At 35.1% G+C, this 14,515-nt stretch overlaps 1 protein-coding gene across 1 annotated transcript in view; it reads right to left on the bottom strand.

The window, feature by feature from the left end:
* UNC13C (unc-13 homolog C) overlaps nt 1-14,515 on the bottom strand; it is a 540,818-nt gene that overhangs the window by 92,851 nt on the left and 433,452 nt on the right. Inside the window, exon 24 of the mRNA XM_049104442.1 lies at nt 2,604-2,692. Within this exon, the coding sequence (XP_048960399.1) occupies nt 2,604-2,692 (89 nt within the window). The remainder of the gene's footprint in view (nt 1-2,603; nt 2,693-14,515) is intronic.

Genomic DNA, 14,515 nt, shown 5'->3' with positions numbered 1-14,515 from the left:
TGCAGTAAACCAAGAGCCAAAGTCCAAAATGTAAGGAGAAATCTAAGCAGAACAAGTTTTGAAACATGTAAGAACATCTTTGAGCTATCACTGAAATGATATCACTTTGTTTCGGTCATGAGTGGGTTCCCTGCGAGCATGTCAAGAACCTATGAACCGGGACTTCAGATGTGTGATTTGGCTCTGAGCCGCCTTTACTGTGATGTATAATCATCCTACCAGCTCCATATACTAGAATTATTTAATTGTGGGTTTTAATAACACCAGATAAAATAGATTTGGGACAATTAATTACACACTTAATTTTAAACCTCTAAACTGCTAATTAAGACTCTTAAAGAGGGTACATTCAGATTAAAATGATCCAGTTTGACTTCACAGCATGGTCACCCTGATCATTATAGGCTCCCCACCCACCAGTGTATATGATCTGGTTGACCATGTGAGAAATAAATTCAAACCAACAGATATATAATAATCATTCTTTTTATAAGAAAAGCATGACATGTGAGTTGTTTATTCTAATAATCCTAGCCCTAAGTGCACAAAATAGTGAATTCTTCCCTATATTTAAAAAAAATTAAGAAGAAATGGTACCAGATAACCAGGAGTTTCAATATCTAGGTTAAAATAGCTGGCTTCATATGAACAAAATACTTCCAGTGCCCTTCTAAGAACATCACTCTTTATTTCATAACTAAAGTTTGCTCACATTTTTAAAATTATAATTTATATTATAGTCTTCATAAACTGAATTCTACCCCCTCCATCAAACAAAACAGAACAAAACAAAATTTAAAAAGTATTTATTCATAAGGATGAATTGGCTGTAGTACAGAAAGTAATTTTAATGTACTTTTTATCTTCCTATTCTGATTTCTAACCTGTTTACTCATCTTATTTCCTATAAGGCCCTGAACACCCCTTGCTCTCCCTGACACCATTTTATTTTACCTGATTTTGCTAAATATTCTTTTTCCTTCCCAGCTGAAGGCAATGGTCTTTGCTAACCACATATTAATTCACAACTACAATGAAGCCTGCATTAAGCCTAATATGGCTGACTGAAGGTCCCCATCAACTAAGTGTCACTCAAGTCAGAGCCGATGAGGCCTGACGTCTCTGGGACATTGTCTACATCTCCAACTCCAGGTAAACAGAATCCCCAAGTTGCTTACTAACATCTAGGCCAAATAAGCAGAATCATCCAGGTCAGCTAACAACACAAAACAGAAGGCAGAGCAATCACCCTGCGCTCAATACAGCAAGGCTATCTCTTGATCAGCACCTGAGCTGTGAATATGGGCTGTATAAAGACAATGAACATAATCATGAAAATAAAGAGAAGGGCAATATGGGACTTTACTTTGCATCATTGCTATATTTGAAAAAAATATATGACCCTTTTAGTGTCTTTTTCTTTTCAGTCTGATATAAAATTATCATATTTAATCAATGAATGTTTATTATGTATCTTTCCAAAATCCAAAAGTAAGCGATGAGTGGGGTCCAAAGGGATACCTAGTCTTCACCATTAGAGTGATTTTTATCAAAACACAAGAGTCCAGGGCCAGATGGTTTCCAAGGGGAACTCTATCAAACATTTAAAGAAGAAACAATACCTATTCTACTAAAGCTGTTCCAAAAGATAGAAAGGGATGGAATACTTCCAAACTCATTCTATGAGGCCAGCATCACCTTAATTCCAAAACCAGACAAAGACCCTACCAAAAAGGAGAATTATAGACCAATATCCCTGATGAACATGGAAGCAGAAATTCTAAACAAGATATTAGCCAATAGAGTGATTTTTATAGGGTCATTTGAGAACTGAACACAATAAATCAACATTTATTGAACCAATATTTAAAGCAAATTCTGTATGAAGTTAATGAACCTCTTCAAAGATGTGTTTGATTTTCTATTTTAACATTTGATAAGGATATAATGACCTTTTCCTATAGGACCAAAGTGAAGTTTATCTAGGATGAATTGTTCTTTCTTTAGAGCCACACTATAGACAAATAGAGTTAATTTATTTTTTTTAAATAGGGGGAAAAATTTGCCATTACTATTTCATGGGGTAATTAAAAATTCTAAACCCTAAAATCTAGAATCCTGACTTAATTAGGTTATGGGGTTGGATTCAGTTATTTGAAAGTGCAACTACATTGATATAAATGGCATACATGCACCTCAGTCTTCTTTTGTATGTAAAGATTTTCTCCTTGCCTTTCTCCCACCCTCCATTCTTTCAACAGCAAATTGCTGAGCTCTAAACACCAGAATTTCAAGTAGGGATGAGATATGTGGTTTCTACCAGGAATGCATGGCTTACTGGAGATAGGCAAGTAAACCAGAACTGAAAGCATACTGTTTAACATGCTACCCAAAGAAGGATTATACAAGGTTCTGGGAAACATGTAGCAAGACACCACTGTTCAATTGTTGAGTCCTGAATAACTGTTGAGAGGAGATAATGCTTGAATTGATTCTTGAAGTTAAATGGATTTAGCCAGTAAGAGGAGAGAAACAGCTTGGAAGTATGATTACTAGTAGCTGAAACCTAACACAGTTTGATAATAACTACTTAGGCCACTTACCTTTCACCATAAGTGATGCTGAGCTCATCCAGAACCCCATTGAGTTTAACTTGAAGTTCTTTTAGAATAGTACTAGCTTCAGGGTCTAGCTGCAGAGAGACCATAAACAATATTACTTTGGAGTTCTGAGAAAGCATGTTTTTGTTTCTCTTACAGGCAATTTGCTTGTTATAAGGCAAACTTCAAACAACACAACACACACATCCTCTTTCTTTTCCTTTTTTATAACCTCTGACTTCAAGTGCAAAATCTAGGAAATTCTAAATATATATGAAAAAATTGATTGAAATGCATGGCATGCATAGAAATAAGAGCTAGGTAGCAAAGCCTTTGTTGGTTACAGCAATGGGATTCAAGGCATGACAAGATAATCTCCAGAACATGGTAACTTTATAACCTCAAAAATATATCATGTTATACATTAGTTGAATATGTATGTTGCTTCAAAATTTCAATCTTTAATATCCCTGTAAATAAACAAGCCTATTGAAAATTCAAATCAGTAAGATAAATTAATTTTGAGTAATGCATTGTAGCCTATTTGAAGGTATTTTTATCTTTTTCTAATTGTGGAATTAAAAGAATAGGGAAAATAATTTATCCAAGCACTCCAATGTTTCTATGAGGTGATAGGCCTGACTTTTCTTCCTAGATGCCATTTTGCAGCTCAGAGTTCAAGATCCAATGTTTATGATCTTATTTTCATTTTTCTTTAAGTATTCAAATATTTATAAATTGAAGTTAAGCTACTGACCAAATTTGGGTCAAAAGAAAAATAATTAAATTAAGATAACTTATATTCAAAGTTTGCTTTTCCAATGCAAGCTTTATTTATTTATTAAATATTTTATTTATTTATTCATGAGAGATATATATATAGAGAGAGAAGCAGAGAGACACAGGCAGAGGGAGAAGCAGGCCCCATGCAGGAAGCCCAACGCAGGACTCGATTCTGGGTCTCCAGGATCACTCCCTGGGCTGAAGGTGGTGCTAAACCACTGAGCCACCCAGGCTGCCTCCAATGCAAACTTTAAAAGTCAACTATTCTTTTTATTTGGTTGTATTTCTGAAAATGTTAACTATTACCATAAAATCTATACTATACATAAACATAAACAAATACATCAACCTATTATATGACACAATATTTTCTGTAATTAAAGTTCAGGGTCAACACAAGCTTTATTAGCATTTTTGAAACTTACTCTGTTCATTATGTTTTTTGCAAGCCAATTTTCAGAAAAGAATGACTTGTAATAGATATACTGCCTCAAGTTGATAGGAATTCATGTAATCTAGAATATTCTCTGAAATTTAAGTCAACCTTCCTTTGAATCTTTAGAAATTAGTTTCCTGCCATTAGTATCTATAATTCTTACACAAGCTGATCTACTATTGAAAAGCAGGAATAGGATAAAAGTAACTTTTGGGAGTAAAACAAATTAAAGGAGAACTTAGTGTAAAAAGGAGAACCCAAGAAAGACACCAGAAAATACAGGATCCAATATCAATATCAATTTAAACTCCTGGGAGTCAGGAGTCCTCGCCATTAAGTACTATAATGTTTCAAGAGCATTTTCCAGTACTAAGAAATTGTTAGAGAGAAATATATATATATCTCAACATGCTGGGTAGCTCTGGCTTGTATTAACATGACTAAAAGTACTTGAATGGAAATAAATTTCATTTGGTATATCTGACTATTGATATTAGATCAATCCTTGATGTTAACTTTGACTCAAATTCTGGTGGTTTCAGCATTAGTTTTTGCTGCCCTTCTATAGAGCCAATGTAATTCTTCCAGACTTTATCTTTTTTCTGTCCCTATCAACAGACAGGCTCATGGCTCTTACCCACAGACACATGAGCTAGTATAGCAAATATAAATTTCTCTAGGAGTTGGAAAAATGGAATATCCTTGAGTCTCATGCTTTCTGAGAGTTCCATTAAACTATAGCTGATTATAAAGCAATGATTCAGAAAGACAATTACTTATTTTTTTAAAAAGACACTAATAGGCATTAAAGTGCAAATATCCTAATAAACCACAACTCCTCAAACTTTAACCAAGAAAATATTTGTGAATTGCCTGTCCAAATCTTAGGGAACCATGCAGGCTGAATTTTTCTATTATATTTTTGCCATCGACCTAATACCAATTTTAACCTGATTTCATTTGGATAAGATGGCTGGGGAATGGCAATGATAAAGAAGCCCCTCTCTGGTTTTCTTCAGGCTCCCCACTCTTTGATAAGCCACTTGGGGTGATAGGTGGTAGTTCCCTACCTACACACCTGCCACTTCCCAGGAAATGGCAGTGAGAGGAGAATTTTCTTCAGGAAATGGGGTTGCTTCTTATTTAAAATGTGTATTTTTGTCTTCATATTAGTTTGTTATACATATTGAAGTTTTTTTCACCTGCTAAGATAATGACTTTAAAGTCATATACAGTGGTTAGATAGGTCAGTTGGATAAAATTATGCTATTTTCTCAAAAATTATTTTAGTCCACCTTTGGTATTTTGTGAATGGAAATTTCTTATCAAATAATTGGCTGTTGCTTGAATAAATGAAACTGTCAAATCTATAGCAATTTAAATATTGGATGACAGTTTTCATTTCCTGACGGAAGCTTAAATTTCTAAGTGGGTGCAGACAAATGCCTCTGTCATGTAACCAGGCAAAAGAAGAAAAGGTTTAGTTTAAGTACTTGATGTTTATCTGATCCAAATCATGCCATTAAAACAGAAACAGTAATTATGAGGCTCAATTACCAGTCTTTTTAATAATAATTATCATAAATATCATATTCATCCAGCTTTAAGACAATCCCTTTAGGCAGAAAATTAACCATTTCTTGAGTTCTGCATTTTTTTATGTGCCCATATTGAAGAAATTTTCTTTACTACCACAAACTTCCTCAAGTTTATATGGAATAACAACTTGGGCTTTCAGCCTTTATTGCTTAAATTACCAATAGTACATCTTAAAAATTATTGGCTACTTTGAAAAGGTAATAGATGACAGGAAAATTGTCTTTTAAAGGAAAAGTAGAAGTGGGCCTTAAGGAAATATATCAGTTGTGAATTTTTCCCCCCAAGATTTAAAATTTAGCCTGTTCTAACATCGATATGACATCAAATATCAAAAATAACTTGCATTTTTGTATTGTTATTATTAAAAACAAAAAAAGAAAGAAATGAAGCATTCAAAAGTCACAGTTAATAAATTTATTCTAATTGGAAACTGAATTATCATGTGTACCTAAGCAACTTGGCTGGCAAAAAATAAACAATAAATGGCTCCATAGATAGAGAAAAATTTAAGAATACAGAGTCAAATTCTGAATTTATGGTAAAGCTTTCAAAACTGATCTTACCCACACTCCATGAAAGGTTTTAGAATTCCAAAATCAAGGCTGGCAAAGTGTGGTTCTAATGATCAGAATGAACCATAGTCATACATAGGTACCATCTGGACTTTTTACACCACTGTGATATTTTACACCACTGAGCTGTGATAATATAAATAACCTGTCTGGAAGAGATAGCTAGCATGCAAGTTATCTTTTAAGTTCTTCTTCCTTAAGGCCCACTTCTACTTTTCCTTTAAAAGACAATTTACTTATCACCTCAATTCTCCCCCCTCCCCATGTTTCTGGCCCCACACAGTTAGGAGCTTGTACTAATTGTGCTATTTACTGCAAGGGTCTATAAAACTCTCTCTTTAAATTGTTCTCCTTTTAATCTGTCTGTTCCACTGAAATCTATCTTACCTAGCTGTCCATTCTGGGTGTCTACTGCCGCATGCCTAGGCATTTACTAAGTATTTGAGGCAGGAGGTGAGGGCAGAAAGAAGCATGAAAATTTTCCCTCAAAGGAAATCCTGATATGCAGAGTCCTCCTTCTCCTTGGAGTGATAATTTGCATTGACTATTAATAGAATACTTCTGCATTTGAAATCTCTCATTCCTTAGCAACCATATATTCTGGAGTTACAAACTTAGTCATGATTTCAAATTTTTATCTCATTGTCAGACCATGTCAGATTATGCCCTGATATTCGTTTGGTTCCAAAAATATGGTTACCATACCCACTCTGTATGTTTTGTTTGTTTTTTCATTTTTCACCAGCAATAGATTCTTTCCCTAAGGGATGTGAAGGGAGTACATGTTATTTCACCCTTTTAAAATGGCAATTGTTAACCCAACTATCAGGCACTTGCTGGAGATAGAGTCAGTTGAAGGTGGCATTTAAACCCTTTCAAGAGCTCAATACCTACTCTTGAAAAATAAAGGCTTCATGGGAAGAAATTTTGTGTTTTATTCTTTTTCTCCATTGTTTATTACTATCTAATTTCTTTTCTGTTCTTTTCAGTCTACTAGGCTATTTTTCCTCCTGTTCAGCTCATCAGTATTAAAGTTCCATTATTTGCTTAGCTGAGTAAGTGCCAATTGGGGAGGATGATTATTCTGTGGTCCTCATCTACACAGGGTCCAATATTTGATTGTTAGACTGGTGGATTTCATACCTTGAAGATTTTTGCAGAAAAAATCCTCTAATAAATGTAAATTTCATAACTCTTTCTATGAAAAAAGAAAGTCTCATTTCTAAGAAAAGCATTGTTCAACTTGGTTGCTTCTTTTAGATTTTGTTCCATCAAATATCCCTTTCTGTCTTCTGTCTCTCCATCATTATCTTCTTTACCCCATCCTATATATGTGCTCAAACAACATTTTGTTTAAAAAAATGGAACAAATGGAAGAAAAAAAGTCCAAGTATTTGGTACTATCTTCTCATCACCATCATGCTAATATTTTTTTCTTTTCTTGACCATCAAACTATTTACAACATAAAAGTAAGAATTATTACCTCATTTCTTAAATATGCATCACCTCTAGTATAGTTGCTGCTCTGGGTACTCCACGGAAATGTTCACATATAGATCAGCAGTGATTTCTTAAATGTGATCTCCAATAACTTTATTCAACATACTCATCCTGCATTCACTGTTGCTTTCTCCAGAGACTACCTTCTCCTAGCTCTCCTATTTTTCTGCCTATCATCTGTCTCATTTGCTGACTTCCCTTCCTCTGTATACTCCTTAGATCTTAATTGATGTCCATTTTTCTCTTCCTCATCTTTTTTTCACTCTATCCTATCTTCTTGAGCAATCACATCCATGCCTATGTCTTTAACTCCCACCCCTACACTAATGACCCCCTGAATCAATATCTATAGCTTTAACAAGATGCCTGAGCATCATGTCTATATTCTCATAATATGCCTATATTTATATTCTCATAATGTGCCTATTGGCCTTTTCTACTTGGATGATCTAAATGTCAACATATCAAAAAGTGAACTTATTACCTGCTCATCTTTATATCCCTGACTTGATTGCTAGCATACAGTTGCTTAAGGCAGAAATATGAAAATCATCTTTGACTCCTCTTTGCCTTCTACCTTGGATTCTATCCATTTACTTGGATACCAAATATGATTGATAATATCTCTGAAATATTTTCTCCATCTGTCCTATCCTCTTCAATTTCGGATGCAGAATTATTTTCATTTAGACTATAATGCAAGCATCTCAAAGTTGTGTTCTTATTCCCTCTTCTATTTTATTCTCCTGCCATTCCTAAAGTTGTTTTAATAAAGGCTAAACTTACTGACCCTGCTAGTTGGTTTTCAACAAGGGAAATGCTTCAAGTAATTTATGGTAAGCTTATCTGGGCTATTCTTTTGTTTGTTTGTTTTGTTTTTTAAATATCACTTCTCTCCAACCTTCTATTTAACCAAAATTTATCCATCCTAAAATGGCTAGCTCAACTTAAAATATATGATTGAGAAATCACTGAACATTCCCTAGTGAATCCAGTAGGAAATTGCTCTCCTTGAAATGCCCTAATTCACTTTGTGCAGCTATGGCATCCAACATGGGTACTGTGATATGTTGTCTGAAATTTAAAAACATATAGGTCTTCTGCATTACAAAAATAAAAATCCGTCCTAGCTCCACCAATGCTACCCTGTCATTTGTTTCCTGTTTTAGTCCTCTTGAAGAGACCTTCCCTAACAATTCACAAAACCATTTTAAGAGACAGACTATGACACTTTCTTTATGCCGTTCGGATTTGCATGAACTGTTATGCTCAAGTATCAGTTATATAAATTCATGCTTCTAACTTCTGGCTTCAAAAGCTGAACATCAGCAGCTGTCTCTCATCCTAATTAAGGAGAGTATGCAGTAAATCCAACTGTCATTGTGCTTCAAATCAACTAAAATGCCTTTGAGATATGTTAAGTTCCGTTCTTCAGCCTAGACAACTGAAAGGGGGGGAAAGGGCTTTTCTTCTCTGTACTTTTAAAAAAATTATACCTTCAAACCTTATATGAGTGACATGACATCTTTCCTCTTACTTTAAACAGGTTTTTTTCCTTCTCACCTACAACACATAGACTAGACCTTTACTCTCTGGATTGCTAACAAGGTTGTTGTCCTTATAACCAGAGTTTTGGAATTAGAATGAACTTCAGAAATCATACAGTACCATTTCCTCTTTCTTAAAAGTGGGAAAACCAAGGCCTAGACCATGTGCCATGCTCCCTGACATATCTGGGGGACACATGAGGATGGAGAAGCAGCTAAGAAGTTATTTTTTTAAGGAAAGTCTCATCTGAAAATCTTCATTAAAAAATAAGTTCAATATCTTGACTGAGAAGGAAATTTGGGCTTATTTAGCTCCATCTGTTGACTGACTAACCATGAAACTAACAGAGTAGGATTAAGGAGAAGAAACAAGGCACATAATTTAATTCAGAATTTATTCTGTAAAAATTGCCTTTATGCCCTGTCTCAGTCTGTCTTTCCAACTCTGCTGTTCACACTACTGCATCCATCTACTGCTGGGTGATGTGAATATAGTCTGTTCAATAAGCTGAACTAAGTACCTGTTGAACATTAATCCATGGGGACATAATTTATCAGTGAGCCATTTGCATGAGATGCCTGCAGGCTCCTCAATCAAGTAGAAGAAGGAGTCAGGCTGGATTAGAGAAGTTTGCCTGGTTACATTGATTTATGGTTTGTGAAGGCAGGCATAAACAATCGAGGAGGATCACAAAACAGTAAAATAGATCTATTATGGAAAATGGTAGTTAAATTCTTTTTTTCCTCCCTCCTGGCTGTGGCTTGTATTCTCTCAAGTTTTTGTAAGGTTCAGAGAAAGGTTAGTTTCAAAAGAGACTTGATGGCACAAGAGTGACCCTGTGATCTCCTGGGAATGCTCCAGGCAATGTAGTTGACCAGCAGCACCTGCTTGAGTCTTTATTTCATCCTGACCTGGGTCACCCGCTCAGAAACTTCTCAGCCTCCTAGCTAGCACCTTTTCTTAATTTCACAAGCTTAGCACTTAGCTGAGCTTTCTGTGGTGTTAGCGCTAAATTCATAATCATATTTATTAAATTACCTCAATGCAATTTTCCCGACTGGGCTTCATTATTCTTTCGATTTTATACTAAGTCCGATTTGTTAACTATAATTGTAGAGATGGCTCAGAGGAAAAAGAAACCCTGCAAGAGCTGCATGCTGCCAAAATGAAAGGCCACTGCCTCAAACATTCAGTTCTCCTTGTTATCTACTGCCATATCTAAAAATAGCTGCTTGCTTCTACTGAATTCATCCAAATGACATCCCACCTTTAAGCTCTATTTACACATTAAAAAGCTAGAGGTTTCAGTTTATGTTTTCAATTGTTGCAGGGTGAGACATAACAATTACAACTTTCATTTAAGAGATATTTTCAAATTTAGAAAGTGTTGGGGGGGTTCCATTCCCAAACCTTATTACTTTAATTGTTCTGACTCCATTAATAAACCTCCTAACTCAATGCCTGCTGCTCTACAGATCCAGTAAATATAACTGGCAACAATAGACTCTTCTATTAAATAGAAAAAAACTGCAAATTGCCTTCAGAAACAATTTTAGAACTAAAAGGAAGATATAACTAGTTTAAATTGTCTATTTTATTATCTAAGACATCTAATATTTTATACTTTGTGATTGCTGAAAAAGAGATTGATTCTCATTAATGTATTAACTTGTGAGTTATATCTCTATGTACATTAAAAAGAAAAGGTGAAGACAGATCAGAAACCTGAACATAAAGCTCAGCTTCCATACACCACCACAACCTTTTGATAAAATTATACATAAAACACAAGCATAAAGTCTAGAATGTTAAAAAAATATTTATCACTAGAAATTGGTCACCTATATTTCTGGATTACTACATTCCGTAATACAATAGTACATTTGCCTGTACTACAGCATGCTGTCTCAAAGTCCATTAAAACACATTGAATCCTTTGTGTTCTCCAGATTAAAACATATCAAGCAGATTGGTTAAACGTGTTGCACAGATAAGACAAAGGGGCATTCTGAGACATATCCTAATTACCTAGTTGCTGTCCTAAAAGCAAAGAGGGGTAACCCTCAGAATGTGGTCTCTTGAGCAGTTGATCAGTATCAGCTGGGAATTTGTTCAGAATGCAAATCATCAGGCCCTTCCCAAGACCAAAAAGTCTAGGGATGGAATTCAGCAATGTGTGTTTTAATCAGCTACCCAGGTAGTTCTGATGCATACCGAAGTTCGAGAACTACTAGCATAAAGTATTATTTCCTTTAAACAAGTGTTCTTCAATCCCCTGTTGCCAGCAAGTATAAAGTTAAAAGGATAATGCTAAGTAAAATATAATAGGGGTCAACTTCTGTTCTCTCTGGTAAGGATTTGCTTAGCTGAAGACTAAGTCCTTACAGCTAAAAGGTTTTACAGTGAATTTCAATCAGTTACATGTGTACACTTTTGGGTCAGATGCAGTTTCTAACTCTTCAAATTCAACATTAAAAAATGAAAAGAGGATATAGACAATGCTCTTCTACTCATTAAAATATACACATATTTAGGATAGATGAGGTTATTTTCCAGAATTCTTGGTCAGCCCTGTTCAGGAAAGTTTACGACAATGAAATCAGTCAAGATTCAATTCTTTTTGAGATGTACCAATAAAAATAATATTACCATTATATCTAATTAGTTTGCTTTGTGGCCAGCAGAATATGAGAATTTAGCTAAGCAAACAAATGCCTCCATTTCCCCTCAATGTCTTAATGATGGTTAACTTTTAGCATCTGGAGTACTGTCAGTAAGTTAGCAGAGTTATTGATAATTATGGATTCTACTATTCAGGATGTTTGTACCAATGCAATATTATGAAGGAGTAATGCCTCTTCTGCTTACACAGCACAGTCAGAATTCTTTTAAATAAATTACTACAAACTCTCCAGAGCTTCATAACCAGTATCTCATGACTTCCTGAAATGAAATTAAATTTTGGATTATCTGATTTTCTTTTTCATGTACTTGTATAAATTAGATTGCAGATCAAGGAAATGCAACTGAGTCCTTTTCATAGGCTGTAGTAATACATTTTTATGAAAAAATGAATACAGTGTATATATTTGTTTGCAATGTTTTACACTGAATCATACTAAGTTATACTGAATTTAACAAACTATTGAAATAATGTAAGCCAAAGTATATCTGTTTCACTTTTGAGGTATTTGAGCTGTTTTAGGATGATAAAATGATCATTCACTAATGATGAAAATTATTACCTGGCATCCTGACAATCACCTTGTTGCTACTTTGTCATAAGGGGAACAGTAATGCAGTATGGGGATAGAGGTGCACATATTTTAACTTCTAGCACAAGTCAACCCATACTGTGGATTGGCTACTTTATCTATTTTAGTGTATCCCAAAACAATATGCACATGAAAAATCACATGAGATGCTTTTTTTCCAACACAGACTCTGGCCTTAATTTCTAAGGTTATGTTTGCTTCATGGCTTGTGTGACTTATTATATTTTTTATATTCTTTATAGTAATCAGAGTGTTGTTATGCCAAAACATGCTCTTAATTTTTATGCAACGAATTATGTTGGAAAGTCACAATATAGGAGAAGATACTTAGTGATTTGATCTTCCCTTTTCTTTCTAAATAGGTGCTAGATTAAGAAAAAGAAGAAGAAGAAGTGCCCAGATGGTTTCCAGGATATTGTGCATGCAGTTAGTAACAGTGTCTGCTCAAACACTGTTTTTTATTGAAGCCATTGAGGGCAAACAGCATCATCCCTGGACTGTCAAAGTGTTAGGCTAACTTGGACTCCAGAAAGAGAGTAGGTTGTTTTTTTTTTTTTCCACCTAAAGAAAAGGCTTTAAAAATTATTTCTGTTTCCAGAGGGAAAAGAGGCTGATCCTATAAGGAGAGAACAGCTGGCCCAACAGTGGTGGGTTCAAGCAGCAGAGAGCTACAGCATCATGCAACCGGCCTGCAAGTGGTCAGCACTCTGCAGACAGTATGAGAGGCAAGCCATGCTGCTGTTAGGAGCCAACTGATAAATACATAGCATCAAAAACTATTTGGAGCAAGTACTCAAGCAATTAATCATTTGCTAATTAAATTTTTGTAGCAAGAAGTGCATATCCTAGCACAGGTGATAGGGGACAAAAATATAAGAAACTGAAGAACTAGACTGGGAAGCTTTCCTCAACAATACCAGTCAAGGTTTTATAGCCTGTTCCATTGGGAGAGAAGAACTGGTTCTTCTACACTCCCTTTAAAGACCATCGCACATGCCTGCATTAAGTCCCTATAAACTTCTCATGTCAAAGGGTAAATTCTGTCATTCTCAATAAAATGCTTTTTCATCTTTATAAAAGCCTCAAGTTAGGGAACTCACATAGATAGTGTCATACATACATAACTGGATTGGAAAGGCTCAGCCTATTATTTTGAGATTCTGGGGCCTGGAGGAAGGTGAATGTAGCAACTCTAACATAAATCTCTATTAATCACAGTTCTTTCTCTATGGAGGCTGACTGAGACACCCAGACTTGGGTTCAGGTCTTGCTTCCTCCTGCTGTTTCATCAATCCCCATGCCAGGGCTGACTGGGCCTGCCAAACACTTTTCTGATAACACATGATGAGGCAAAAGTAGAAAATAATCAGATAAAAGAAACTGTGCATAGAAAGGAAACAGAATATCAAAAGATGATAAAGAGGGAAGGGATGTAGAAGATTCAAAAGCAGGGAAAGAAAGGAGCTAGGGTCCATGCTGTCCCCTAACAAATTACATTGTTAGAAACTGGACATTCATTGCATTGATTGAATTGAGTTTTCCCTTTAAATTATGTAGAAGGAATTTAGCAACTGATCCTGCAAGAATCATAAGGGGAGAAGGCATCCATGTCAGTATTTCTTCATTACTTTCTCCAGAAAGAAGTTCTATGATTTAGCTATTGAACTGTAACTAAATTATAATGTGAATTCCACACATTTCAAACTGACAATTTTATGCAAGGTAAAGAATCCATTCCTATTGGGTAACAAGATGCCCCACAACATTTTTGGTTAGTTGAGTGGCTTGGCACACACAGGTTCCTTTAATGAAGGTCAGATTTGTCTTATTGATATTCAGCTCAGCAACATATTACTCACATTAGAGTCTAACCATGGAATAGTAAGGAAACAGAAGTAGCATTAGGATAAATTTCTGAAAATATGGCATTTAAAATATAACTTTATCCTTACATGATTTGTGGTCTTTAAAATTCAGCAAAAGGAGGCAAAATCTCCCACAAGAAATTATGATATCTTCATGGCTCTTCAAACAGTAAGTGCACTTAAAGTCTGAATATAAAACATCACTAAAATTAAAAAGGGACTCTCCAACATGATCCCCAATTGCCAGTGCTCCCCTAATTCAGCAAAAGAATTCGAAAGGAGATTTATGCCCTTATACTGTGCAAAAACCACTGACACACCATAGGGAATGGAGCC

Source organism: Canis lupus, chromosome 30 (genome assembly GCF_003254725.2).
Source record: "Canis lupus dingo isolate Sandy chromosome 30, ASM325472v2, whole genome shotgun sequence".
NCBI classification, from domain to species: domain Eukaryota; kingdom Metazoa; phylum Chordata; class Mammalia; order Carnivora; family Canidae; genus Canis; species Canis lupus.
Note: the sequence above shows the minus strand (reverse complement) of the source record. Positions and strands in the feature narration are given on the sequence as shown.